The sequence below is a fragment of the Condylura cristata genome, unplaced genomic scaffold, assembly GCF_000260355.1.
Source record: "Condylura cristata isolate star-nosed mole 26May11 unplaced genomic scaffold, ConCri1.0 scaffold00002, whole genome shotgun sequence".
Lineage (NCBI taxonomy): Eukaryota > Metazoa > Chordata > Mammalia > Eulipotyphla > Talpidae > Condylura > Condylura cristata.
In genome coordinates this window covers 23,931,950-23,946,192 of record NW_004567103.1, presented here as the reverse complement: position 1 = coordinate 23,946,192, position 14,243 = coordinate 23,931,950, and the positions used below count along the sequence as shown (strand labels likewise).

At 39.5% G+C, this 14,243-nt stretch overlaps 1 protein-coding gene across 1 annotated transcript in view; it reads left to right on the top strand.

The window, feature by feature from the left end:
• The first annotated feature begins 1,537 nt into the window (after positions 1 to 1,537).
• The window catches only part of LOC101623994 (cytochrome P450 20A1), a 32,546-nt gene continuing 19,840 nt past the window's right edge, over positions 1,538 to 14,243 (top strand). Inside the window, exons 1-4 of the mRNA XM_004674373.2 lie at positions 1,538 to 1,669; positions 4,189 to 4,238; positions 4,765 to 4,931; positions 7,834 to 7,976. Coding sequence (XP_004674430.1) covers positions 1,598 to 1,669; positions 4,189 to 4,238; positions 4,765 to 4,931; positions 7,834 to 7,976 — 432 coding nt within the window. The 5' untranslated portion in view covers positions 1,538 to 1,597. The remainder of the gene's footprint in view (positions 1,670 to 4,188; positions 4,239 to 4,764; positions 4,932 to 7,833; positions 7,977 to 14,243) is intronic.

Here is a 14,243-nt window from a genome sequence, read left to right as displayed (position 1 = left end):
TGATATCACAGGCTACAAGGTGAATATACACAAAATAGGCTTTCTTCTATATAATGGTACTGAAAAACTGAAATTCAAAACAATACAACTTATAACTACTGAAAGTGTGAAATGGTAAATGTAATAAAATATCTATAGGGCATGCACTCTGAAGCTATAAAAATTGAAGCAAAGTTAAATGTATAAATATTTGAAAAAACAAGCTGATTTTAAGTTCTATATGAAAATTGAAAGGACCCAGAAAACCAAAACAATTTGAAAATTAAGAACAAAGTTGAGAGTTTTATTCTGATTTCAAGATTTACCATAGCTGCACAAATATCCAGACTTTGTATTATTTGTGTAAGGCTAGAGCAGTAGAAAAATAAAATAGAAGCCTCTTAGATATACTTGCATATATATGATGACTTATGATGAATTTATTGCCCACAAATGTGCCAAAGTAAGTTAACAGTAAAGAAGTCTTTTCAGCAAGTAGTGTTTGGAACTGGTTAAACGATCTCTTCCTTTTACAAGTTGAAATGAATTTTAGAACAAAATGTAAAACCTAGAACTATTCTCAATGAAATCATGTATCACAGGCAAAGAATCTGACTTTACGAAAGCGGAATCTTTTATACCTTCTATAATGAACTACAAGTAAACTGGCTTGACCTTTACCCTGAAAGGAGGAATAATATTGATGAAGAAGCAAAAAAAGAAAGAGCGAGAAAGAGAAAGATTATATCTTCCAGGATTTACTATACAAACTTCCTTTAAACGATATATCCAGAATGTAGTAGCAATTAATAGTTACTCTAAGAGATTGTACTGGGTTCTGTCGCATCACAACTAAGAGGCAAACTACATGGAACAGACCAGATCCCTCCCCATCAATGCCACTGTTTCACATACGAAGAAATGCAAATTTAGAAGATTAAATTTATTGAAACTCTAGCAGAGCCAGATAATCTTACCCTATTATCTATCATGGACAAGATCTTCACTCAGGAGGGCATATCTAGGAATCGCGTTTACTAGCACTTCAAACAAAAATTGTTTTGGGAAACTAGGAGTGTTTGACTCAAGCAATTTCCTCTCCCGGTGTACTCAGGTCCGTGCTTCTGCTTGTGTTTAACAGCTTTGTTAAACTAGACTGCTTTATCCTTCGCCTTCCCGTAGTGTCTGATTCTGTAAGTCGATGGAGAAAATGCATTTATCGCACGTTCTCTTGTGATGCTGCTGGTGCTGGGACCAGCATTTGGGAAACCACTGCGTTAGAGGTCTTGACTCTTAAACCTGAAAATAACGCTACAGCGACGGGATGGCGCAGACCCACAAGGTCTAACGTTTTGCACAGTCTGGGCTCTGCTTTCCCCTGCAACTTCCAACGCGTCTCCCTAATCAGCGCCCCGGGAGAGGGCTCGCGCTTCCTGCCGGCTACCCGACGCCCCAACGCTTCCCCCACCAGCCCGGGGCCACCCTTGGCCCCGCCCCCAATCCCGCGGCCCATTCGCTCCCGGCTCCCGCGGGCACCTCCGCCCACGCCCTCATTCCACGGGTCTCTCCAGGCAGAGGCGCCGCTGCGGATCCGAGACGTGGCTCCCGGCGGAGAACCATGCTGGACTTCGCGATCTTCGCCGTCACCTTCTTGCTGGCGTTGGTGGGCGCGGTGCTCTACCTCTACCCGGTAACCGCCACCTGCGCCCGCAAGGGCTCTGGCCGCCGCCGGGGCTCTGCTTTACGCGCGTCCACGTAGTCAGCTCGCCGCGGGCCGCGGGGGAGGGAAGAGGGGGTGGCCCCGCCCAGCGCGGCTGGCTCGCGGGTCACGTGGCGCCTCGCGGGGCGCGGTCCAGTCCGGCCGGGAGGAGGGAGGCGCAGGCGCAGAGCGTGGCGCGCGCTGGGCGGGTGGGGGGGGAGGGGTTGGGGGAACGCGAGCGCGGGAGCGGGGAGAGGGGAGAGGGCCGCGTCTTTGGGTCTGTGCACCCCGCGCCGGGTTCGGCCAGCATTATCCGGCAGGTGTGAAAGTCTCGGGTCGCTTCGGCGATAACCCTGCCGAACCCATGTTCTCGTGTGTCTGGAAGGAAACTTGAGGGTGCACACTGCTTTCTTTTGTGCCCAGCTTCCTACCTGCAATTTTCGGTGGTTTCTCCAACAACAGTCTCTCGATCTGTGCTTATTATTAGACACCCAAAGTCCTGTCGGACTGTCGGGTCTGAGTCCTCGCAGCCTCTCAGAGGCAAGTGGGTCAGAGCTGGAGCAACGCGGTGAGAACTTGCCTGGTCTGCCCGGCTTGATTCTCTGAAGCGCCCACCCTTTCTCTAGAGAATGTCTTTGTCCACAAAGGAACTAACGGTTGAGGAATTATTAAATACAGTCACCCACGAAGCAAGGTGGTGGTTTTATAGTAAAAGTTGAAAAGTAGCCGAACAAGTCCAAGAAGATCCCTGATCATGGCAAAATACTTTCTTAATGTTCGTTTCAGTGCTAGCAAATGTACTGGAATGGAAATGAGCACCTGTTGGGGGAACAACTATTTTTGGAGTCAAGGTAGCCAAAATCGCAAGGAGGGAAGATAAGTACGGGGAGGTTTGGACAGCTGATGGTAACATCTGGAGGTGTTGGTTTATTGGAAATGTCTAGATCTGTAGTATGTGAGCTTTGGAGTCGGGGCTGAGGTGTGATGGAGGTTTTAGTGGGGAAGAAGTGGGTCAGGAAGCAGGGTGCAATTTAGGAGTGGAAATCTAAGGGTATGGGGGAAAACCTAGAAATGGTAGTCCTGGACTTCATGTGGTGTCTGATGTAAGTAAGGAAAAAGGTCTTAAGAATATTATTCTGGACCTTATCAAAGCGTATGGAAGTGGGGAGGCTCTGGATACTCAAGAGATTTGCACAGGGTTTTCCCAGGTACATTTTGGAAAGAGTTCATCATTTTAGATATTTGGAAAATACGGATATAGTAAAGGACAGAGCGTTTTACCTGGTCGCGCTTCCTGTCTGCTAATGAAGTGTGGAGGTTGGCACAGGAATCACCCAGAGAACACCTTCCTCTTCCTGCCTGCTGATGGAGCTGTGGAAGCCAGCATTGGGGTGGTTAGGAGGGGTTGTTCCTTGTTCCTAGTTTTTACATACTATGAGAGCTTGTTCACTCCTATCAGTTTTTTTCCCCACAAATTTCAGTATTTTTTCCATAATACTGCTCATTGAAATTGTCCACATATTCAAAGACATCAGTTGTATATTCTTATTTTTTTCATGAGGTAATGTTGGTTTACAGGACTGTATGTCACCAGAGGCATAGGCTCACACTAGGCTACCACCAAAGCATTAATAAATCTCTACCATATCTGCCCCGCCAAATCTGTCCCCACTCCTAACTTTACACCCAGTCCCCATCAGCCCCCTCTAGTAGCCTAATTCTACAGATATCAAGCTTTGTTTTATTTCTTTATAGTGCACAAATGAATGAAATCATCTGGAATTTTTCTCCTCCTGACGTATTTTGGTTCACATAATCCCGGCTGGTTACGGCTGGTTACATCCATGTTGTTACAATGGCAAGTTTTCATGTGTTGCCCCATGAAGATATCTCTTCTGGGGCTCTCTATCCCTACCCAGGTGGTGCTGGTTACCATCTATCTCATTCAGCTGCGTAGATCTTGTCCTCCTATGATTGGGGATATTCCCTTCACCTGTGTTGCATACCCTATTTCCTGGATGCCAAAGAACTCTCTTAGTTCATCCTTTATTTGCTGCATAATAATGACTTACAGCTAAAAAAATAAAATTTTTATAGTAGTTCAGTAAAATCTTTGACTAGAAAGAGCAGAACTATTTCAGGAACAAAACTATTATAAGCATGGCACTGATGCTTTTTTTTTTTTTTTTAAAGCCAAGCCATCTGGCTTTTTTTTTTTTTTAAAGCCAAGACTCAGAACAAAGAAAACTGTACTTGATTATGTATTAGGAGATATAGAGTGGATGTTAAATTCTTCAAAATACTTTTGTTTAGTTGACACAGAGAAAGTATACTAAGAAGATACTTACCTCTACAAAGGACTCAGTTTTTGCATCTTAATATCGAAATAATTTCTGAGATTCCACCAAATTGGAAAGATATCACTTACACTTTTTGGAGATGTCTTAGAAGATACATCAGATATATGTGATAATTCATTATACTAAATTATTTTTAAATTTTTCCTTAAGGCTTCCAGACGGGCTGCAGGAATTCCAGGGATTACTCCAACAGAAGAAAAGTAATCTTTTTTAATCAATACTGTACCATATGTTTAGATTAATCAGCTTACTTAATTTCTTTGTTGACTCTAAAGCTAATTGTGGACATACAATCAAAACCTTGTTAACAAAAAAGCAGGCTGTGTAAATCAAATCTTCAGCTGCTTTCACTTTCCTTAGCCAGAGACAGTTAAAAACAGAAAGGATAAAGATAGATGGAATGAAGAAAAAACTTGTTCATGGCTGATGTGATGATGTTCACTGCTATTTCAAAATGAGGTACTGCAAAAATTGGAATATTTTCCAGTGACTTAAGTCCTTGTGTAGCTTCCTCACTTGGCTTGAAGCTTTTTTAATTTTTAAAATATCAGGCAAATCTATATCTAAATATAACTAAGCAAGAAGTCCAGTATAATTGTCTTTTGCAATAATTTGAATTTCAAGTACCTTTGTTTTCATCTGTTGACACAATTCAGAATCAACTGTTGTATTTCTGATTATTTCAAGTCACACTGATTATTTTGTCAAATGTGATTCTCTTCTCAGAGATGGCAATCTTCCAGATATTGTCAACAGTGGAAGTTTGCATGAGTTCCTGGTTAATTTGCATGAGAGATATGGGCCTGTGGTCTCTTTCTGGTTTGGAAGGCGCCTTGTGGTTAGTTTGGGCACTGTTCATGTCCTGAAGCAGCATATCAACCCCAATAAGACATGTGAGTTTAATTTTCTTTCTAATTAGAGATCCTATTCTTTTAGGGATGAATGTCTATAAAGGAAGAATTATGTATTATTCACAGATAGAAATAGCTAACATTTATTGAATGCTTTTTAATATGTGCCTGGCATTATGCTGAAGTCTATTTTTATTGCCTCATTTAAGACCACAGTGTTGTAAAATGATTATTCCTACAGTTTAGAAGTACATGCAATAAGACCCCAAGCTAAATTCCCAGAGGTTTTTTTTTTGGTGGGGGTGAATTTGGAAAAATATTTCCAGGGTACCCTGAGAAGATAAGTTACATGAACTGCCCAGAAACAGTTAGAAATAAAATTAATGAGAATAGTTTGTACGAGCAGAACAGTGTATTATAAAGGCCTAGGGGTTCAATATCAGAGCTATCCCCATATGGCCTGAGTTCTTTCCTGGCCGGGGAGCTAAGCCACATACAGTGTAGCAGACCTCTCCTGTCTTCCTCACTGCTTCCCTCCGCAATATATTTCAGTAGATCCACCTGTTCTGCTCTCCACTCTGTGGTGATTCTTTTACCCACTATACCTCTGGCCTGAACCCCAGTTCTTCTATGCATTATGTAAATAATAAATCTTTTTAAAAATAAATTTTTGTACTGTAATGAGTATACAGATTGCTAGAATAGTATATGTAGCCTATCACATCTATAAACTAAGTATCTATGATAAAAGGGAAAGGTGATAAATGATTTTGGAGAATATGATTAATTACAGGCCCTCCCTGGTAGTGCAGCGGGTTAAAACGCAGCACTAGGAAGCTAAAGCCAATTCAGTATGAGTCAATCCCCACCCCTGGAGGTGACCCACATGGCACAGCAGACCTCTCCTGACCCGCCCACTGCTCCCCTCAGTAATGTACTTCCTCAGTGGGCCTGTTCTGCTCCCTACTCTGTCTTTTGTGGTTGAAGCCTCTCACCACCCCCGCACCTCTGGCCTGTACCCCAGTTCTGTATGTATAAATAAATAAATCTTTTTAAAAAATGATTACTTAAAAAAAAATACATCTTAATCCTTGCCACACTCTTTATGCCAAAATAAATTCAAAATGATTAAGACATGGAATCATAAAAGTGTAGAAGAAAATATTTAAAAATTAAATCCTGTGAAGGAATGTTGATAAACCCTTTCTTATCATTACATGAGATAAACCATCAAGTACAAGTTGGGTAGTTCTGACTACATGATAATGAAATATCTCAGTATAATGAAAGGGCCTTAAAAAGGATGAAAGAGAGGTGGGAAAATGTTGGCTTCACATTACTAAATAGTAACTGATTATTAGATAGCTAGAATCAAAAGGAGCCATGAAAAAGTTTAGCAGAAAGAAAAATGGGACAACTATTTACTACATATATAAGTTAATAAGAAAACAAAAATAAAATGCAATTGTAGAAAATGGATATTGTTAAGAAAATAAATATAAATGACCAGTAAGCAAATGAAAAGATTTCTACCTCATTAATTATTAGTAGGCTGCTAATAAAAGTGATCGTGCTATCTAATGAGTGGAGAGATGAAAAACACAGACAAAACACTTTGCTGATGAGGGAATAGAGAAAAAGAAAGTGTAAATATTGAACAGACTTTCTGGAGAGAAGATTGACTATGATCTTTGACTTATAACTGCCATGTTAAGGAATTTCTCTTTAGTTGATAATCACATACATGAGAAAATTCTATAATTATGCATTTGTAAATAAATAATAGTAAACAATCTATAGAATAAGAATAGTAGTAAGTAATTAGGATAACTCATAACAATTTGATATAAATTGCAGTAATTCCCAATGGCTAAATGAAAGAATACTTTCAGGTCTTAAGATGATGAAATATATTTGCTTATTTTTGTTTACTGAATAGTTTTGTAGCAGTTACTACATGTCAGAACCATTCAAAGCCCTTTACATATACTAACTCATTTAATTCTTCGAACAACCTGTTGAAGTAGATATTATGGTTATCCTCATTGTACAGAAGAAAAATTGAGATACAGGGATGTTAAGTCACTTTCCCCTGGTTATACAACTAATTAGTGACGGAGCTGAAGCTTGAAACCAGGCTTATGACCTGATTTTGTTCTCAAGAATAAACTGATGAGGAAAACCTTCAGAACCAGGGCCTCTGTTTCTACAGAGCTCATACTTGAATGTTGGGGGTTGTGAATGCAGACAGTGTCCAAATGATCCCACAGAGAGTTCTCTCAAAAAGGGAACATAGTTCTTTGTAAAATGTGACAGGTTTTTCTGTCTCTGACCTATACTTCAGCTCTTGTGTGCATAAATAAATAAATCTTAAAAGAAAATAGTGTCTGTTTCTATTTGAGAAATGCAAGTTTAAAGCTTGACTTAAAAACACAGAGCGCATCTACCAAGAAAGTTTCTTCTGGTCCGCTCCACTCCCATCATTTCACGTGCATGCCTAGTAAGAAACACTCAGTACTGCTTGCTGAGTAGATCATCAAGCAACATGAATTAGCTATATAATTGGAAAGGAGTAGGTAAGTGGAAACGACAATGCAAATGTAGAAGTACATTATTTGGCAACTGAATGAATGCAAGGGCTTCTGGAAAGATTTTTCAAAACTGACCACAAAGGAAATTTGGGAACCGTTAGCTGGAGCACTACGGGAAAATGGTGGTTCAAAACACAGTATGAAATTTTGTGCTATTGCAACCGTGGGATTTACTGAAAGATCTTGAATATATTGTTCTTGCCAATTTTTATTAACAGTTCATATATTTAGGAAAGATGGGGAATTATGAATAAAAGTCAGCTAAAAGGTTTTACCTCCCTAGTCTTTTTGCTCTTTCACTGATGTATTCTAGTGATTATTTTCATTTAAAATGTACAATTTATCTGTTTCAGTGGATCCTTTTGAAACCATGCTGAAGTCATTATTAAGGTATCATTCAGATGGTGGAAATATGAGTGAAAACCACATGAGGAAAAAATTGTGTGAAAATGGTATAACTAATTCTCTGCAAAGTAATTTCTCTCAACTGCTGAAGGTAAGATTATTTGTGATTTGGCCTTGGGGTCTGTCAAATAGATAATAGCACATTGTTTTACTGTTGGTATAGCTTGTTTTTGCTACTCTCTTCTGACCTATCCTTGAAGCTGAATTGTTTTTTCAAAGATTTTATTTATTTATGCATACAGAACTGGGGTACAGGCCAGAGGTGAAGGGGTGGCGAGAGGCTTCACCAGAGACAGAGTGGGGAGCAGAACAGGCAGATCGACGAAGTACACTGCTGAGGGGAGCAGCGGGCGGGCCAGGAGAGGTCTGCCATGCCATTTGGTCTCCTCCTCTCCTCAGGGCAGGCGGGGATCGAACTCATGCAGAAGTGGCTTTAGCCTCTCAGTGCTTTGCTTCAACCCGCTGCGCCACCAGGGAGGGCCTCAAGCTGAATTTTACCCACCTGGAATTCTAAAACAAAACCAAAAATCTTAGCACCTGTGCTCCTAATATAAGTTGAAATAATGGGAGTGGAGAGAACCAGAAGAAACTTTCTTTATCTGTAGATCTGCCCAGCGTTTTTAAGCCAGGCTTTAAACTAGTATTTCCCAAAACATAGTCTCAGCTTCATGTGCAACACTAAATTCAGATAACTGGGCTGCTTATATGACCTGAATCACTGTGTATACAAAGACTTTCAGCATTAACAAGAGCTTATATATCTTGCTTCTGACATTTAGTATCCATGTGGTTGATTTACTTGGTTTTGTGAGGTTTGTTTTATTTTAAATTGAGGATAACAGTATCCACATTATTAATTTGCTGTGATAAGGATTATATGAGAAAATGTTGTAAAAATACCTAAACAAGGGCCCTACCTTGTTAAAGCTGGTTAAAGCACCACACTGCAAGAGAGCCACAGCCGCTTCATTGTGAGTTCGATCCCTGGCCCCGGATATGACTTCAGGCTCAGCAGACCTCTCCTGTCTCGCCTCGCCCTCTGCTCCCCTCAGAAGTATACTTCATCGATCTACCTGTTCTACTCCCCACTCTGTTTCTGGTGAATCTTTTCACCACCCTTGCACCTCTAGCCTGTACCCCAGTTCTGTATGCATAAATAAATAAATCTTTAAAAAAAATGTAACGATGCTAACATTAAAAAAAAATGCAAAAAAAAAAGCTAAACTCCTCTTAGGACACAGTAATCACTCAAGAAATATATAACCTTTGCTTAAAAAATAGTTTCCCCTGCTAGTTATTTGCTGCTTCTCCTGTCATCCTCCATTCTCTGTGAATATTTTCCTTGCTTATGTTTTTCCTGTTCCTCTGACTGTACCTTCTACTAGTGTTTCCAACCTGGCTAATACATTCCTCTGCCATGTAGTTTATACAGTTGATGAACCTCTTTCTGTCTGTTTGATGGATTACATATACTTAGAAGGTTTAATTTTATAGAGCTTAACCTCACATTCACTCTCACAAATGCAAACCACACACCTCTTATCCTTGCATTATATAATTAAATAATTCTAAAAACCATGGAAAGATTTAAAGAAGCAAAATAGAATAATACAATGATCATCATGTCCTCATCACCAAACTTTAATGGCCATTTAAGTAGACTCAGTTTTATTTTAACCCTACTTCTACTTCCCTGTTCTTTCTCTGGATTCTTTAATTTCTTTTTTAAGATTTATTTATTTGTACATACAGAATTGGGGTACAGGCCAGAGGCTCAGGGGCGGTGAGAGGCTTCACCAGAGACAAAGTGGGGAGCAGAACAGGCAGATCTACGAAGTACACTGCTGAGGGGAGCAGCGGGCGGGTCAGGAGAGGTCTGCCACACCATGTGGTCACCTCCAGGGCAGGCGGGAATCGAACTCATGCGGAAGTGGCTTTAGCTTCTCAGTGTAGTACTTTAACCTGCTGCACCACCAGGGAGGGCCTCTGGATTATTTATAAAGCAAATCCCAGCCATCATTCTAATGAGAACATTTTTAATAAAGGTTATGTATTTTGCATGTAATAGATGTTTGGACAGTTTCATATTCTTTTCTTATTGTTTTCTGTGTCTTCCTACCTCCTAAAAGTGTCTGCCTGCATATTGCAATTTACTCTTCTGTAATACTTTCAGCCTCTTCCTATGAGTTCTGGCTCCTTCCTGCTCTGATCTCGTCGAGGCTGGGTGTAAACCTCCACTTGAACTTTGTGAGTGAGTGTAACTGCTCCCTCTTAATGTCCTTCAACCTTTTATTTTTCTGTGACTTTGGGGCTCATTCTGATTTAGCAACTATTTAATTATTTTAATTATTTATGTCTGTTGTCCAGAATCCTTTTAATTGGCAGCCCTAATTGTTCATTTATTTACTCCTTATTAGAACTTTATAGGTGAGTATTGTTAATTCCCCCCATTTACAGATGAAAAAAACTGAAGCTGAGAGTAGTTAAATAACTTGTTCAAGGCCATGTAGCTAGTAAGTTGTAAGATTAAGATTTTTTCCCAGTCACTCTAGCACATGTGTCTGTAACTTGGGTCTACTTCCCTGTCTAAAAAAAATGATATCTTAATGCAAGTTGGACTGAGAAATTATATGCCTCTTTGAAATTCAAATAAATACACAGTAACTTGTGAATATAACCTCAAAATTTCCAAAAAGAAAGTTTGTGTTCTTTCTGAACAACTGATAAGTACTCCAGAATTTAACCTTTGAATTATAAGTCTGCCCTAGCTTACATCTAATTATATCTCAAGCCTTATTTCCTATAATTTAATGTTAGTTGAAATTAGTACAGTATTTTAATGTGAATGTTCTGAAAAGTCTTTAAGTTATATTGCATGCTTATTAAGAATTAGAAAATGCTTAAATGTGTAAAAGAGGATTAGTTAAAATGATAGCAAATTCATATAGTGGGTTAGATGAAAACATTAAGAAAGTTGGAAAAGATGTTTATTAACACTGGGAGGTGATTTAAGATGGTGTATTTGTTTACTAATACCAATGTACCACAAACTTAATGATTTAAACAACAGAAATGTACTGTCTCATGGTTCTGGAAGTAGAATTCCAGGATCAGGGAGTCTGCAGGGTCGGTTCCATCTGACAGCTGTGAAGGAGAAGCTCTCCATGACTCTTTCCTGCTTTTTGAGGTTTGCTGACAATCTCTGGTGTTCCTTGACTTGTTGATTTATCACAATGTCTGCCTATATGTATGTCTATTTCTAGATCCAAATTTCCCCTTCTTATCAAGACATTGTGATATTGGCTTAAGGCCCCTAATGTTCTCATTTTAACTTGATCATTTGCAAACCCCCTGTATCTTACTAAGGTCACATTCATAGGTACTGTCATTTAGGACGTCACGACCTTTCTTGGTGACACAATTCAACCCATATAGGTGGTAAGTGAAAAAAAAAGCTTACAAAAACATTTGTATAATATTTTTACATATTCAGAAACATATCTTTATATGAACATATATGCCACTTACATATACATACATACTGGGAAAACACATGGAAGACACAGATAGCAAGTTTTGTCAGTAGTTCTCTCTAGCTATACTGAACTTAAGGTCAGTAAAATTAACATCTATATTTGCATTTATAGTATTTAATTTTATTTCACATTAACCTGTAGTTATTGTACAGTTTTTCAAAATGAACTATTCAGCTATCAGTGATAGTCTGAATATCTGAGTTCTCTTTAAAAATAAAGCTTAATAAGTCTTTGAAGTACTAAAAGCAAATTCAATAATTCATTGCACTATCTCTAAAAACAAATACTTTTATTCATGGACTTTTTAGGACTTTGTTTTTGGTTTCCTTTATTCTGAAATGCTCAAATATACAGGAGTTGATTTGGGGTGAATTGTGTTTCCTGCTCTGGTTGGCGTTGTTCAGTATTTTTCATCAAAACATTTTCTTTTTTAAAAGCCAAAATTTATTGCTTTATAAAAAGTCATAGTGTATGAATTGCAGATCTAATGTTAATTATTTTACTTATATAGCTGTGGGGATTCACACCACTAGTAAAATATTAAATATTTAAAGAGATATGTAATGTTAGCTTTTCAGGGCATTCTTACTCTTCATTAAAAACCTATCTTAGGGCCCTCCCTGGTGACGCAGCAGGTTAAAGTACATCACTAAGAAGCTAAAGCCACTTCAGCATGAGTTCGATTCTCACCCCGGAGGTCACCCACATGGCGTGGCAGACCTCTCCTGACCCGCCCGCTGCTTCCCTCAGCAGTGCACTTCATCAGTCGGCCTGCTCTGCTCCCCACTCTGTCTCTGGTGAATCCTCTCACCGCCCCTGCACCTCTGGCCTTTACCTCAGTTCTGTATGCACAAATAAATAAATCTTTAAAAAAAAAAAAAAAAACCCTAACTTATTCTTTGAATTGGAGAGAGGACGGTCAAAGAGACTTGGTCAAATTGCTAAATATTGAGTGTGAAGGGTTGTCAGGCATCATGCTAGCTACTAGGAATACTAATGTAAAAAAGCTGCCGTTGGGAAAGTTTATATCTAATGACTGGTACCGCTTCTTTAAGCAAATACTGTAATGATGCCAATTAAAAGCATTCCTTTTGTTCACTTTTTGGACTTAAACTCTGAATTTTGGACAGCAAGCTTTAAAAATTTGCTCTGGATAAGTATCTTGACCCTTACTCTTAGAACACCTTCTATTTTTGAAATTCATCAGCCTTGGTTTCCTTCTTACCTAGCCTGAGCATAGCTGGTTAAGTGAAAGGTTGTACTGGCTTACATACACACAAGCTCAGTGGCTTAGAACTTAGGTTCTTTTTCCCACTGCCTAGGTTGAAGTAAGAACTCTGTTGATTTTTGTAAAGTGGCTTGTGTCAAGTGTTGTTCATTGCCCCAGTTGTTGTGGCTAATCATGTGTTTTCAGATTTTGGGGGGCATTTTTTTTTCCGTTCTAGAAATGCTAAGAGATGGGCAAAATGAAAGGAAACCTCTGCACCAGTCATGGATAGAAGCTGCCAGACAAATTGAGACTCAAAGCCACATTCCTTTGAGAAGAATGTCTGTATTGCTTCCTAGTACTTTGCAGGGGAGTAAGGGCTGCTGTCTCCACAGCTGCTGCCTATTTGAGGTGTGGGAGAAGAGGGGGGTGGGGCTGTTGTTCAGAATGCCATGTGTCTCCTTAAACATGAAGCAGCAGAAGCTTTCTTCACCAAGTGAAGCATTCCAGAGTTCTTCGGAGTTGATTCTGAAAGAGCTTGCTAGTTCATTACTTGCTTTGGGGAAGAAATAGTCTTGGAGCTCCTTACTCTGCCATGTGTGGTGAACATTTTGGTGACCCCTGGTGATAATACTTTTAATAACCTTCGAAGATACGAGGTTGTTTGTTGTCTGCAGTGTTGTGACATGGATACCATGCTGCTGAGCAGGGTGGGGGCTGGGGGAAAGGAGGTCAAAATAACCTTAATTTGAAACATCACAGACCCCACTCTTTACTGAGGTTCAGTGGTTTCTGTTGGTTTCTCAGTGCGCCCTGTGGCTTTGCTTACTCACCAGAGTGTTCATTTTAGTTGTTTTGCACATTTTCATTATTTTAGAGGGACAGCTAGAGCCACTATTCTGAGGCTCACTCTCTTCCAGAACATTTGAAAGAGGAAAGTAGCAGGAAATGTAAGAAAGGTACAATGTAATCTTCAAATCTTAAAAGTATGGTAGTGGCCCATGTATAGATCAACAGTCAAAGCCAGAAATAATACCAAATCCACATGGAATTCAGTGTATATTGGGTTACATACTTCATGGTTTGCAGCGATGTGAAAAGTAAATGAGCAAACGAACCAATGGAATTCATAGTTTACATCCAAGTAAATTCTTCTGCACGTGGCAGGCTAAAGGCAAAGGCTTAACATTGACATGTGCTACTTGGTGTAAATGCAAAGAAGTGAATCAACACTCAGGTAACAGATGAGAAGGAGTAGCTTTACCCTGGGGTGAGACTGCCTGTGTGGGATTAGACTGAGTAAAGAAGGTAAGGCTTGTGTCTTAAGTGGGTGAACAGACTTATGTGCATGAAGCTGAGGTAGTACCAAGTCATGTTTTTTTCCCCAGATTTGTTTTGAGGGGAAAATCCCATAGTGTGAGAAAGATAATGTTTTCTGAAGCAAGCAAACTTTAATGTTTACAAAAAGGAGACCTGATGTTAATTTTATATCTATTACATATATTTTCTACAAGAGAGCTTTCCTCCCCCTGGTGCTTCCCTTCCACATTTGGAACTTCCATCATCACATGAAAGTCAAATTTTTGTTGGCTCTTCTATTTTTTTTTTTTTTTTT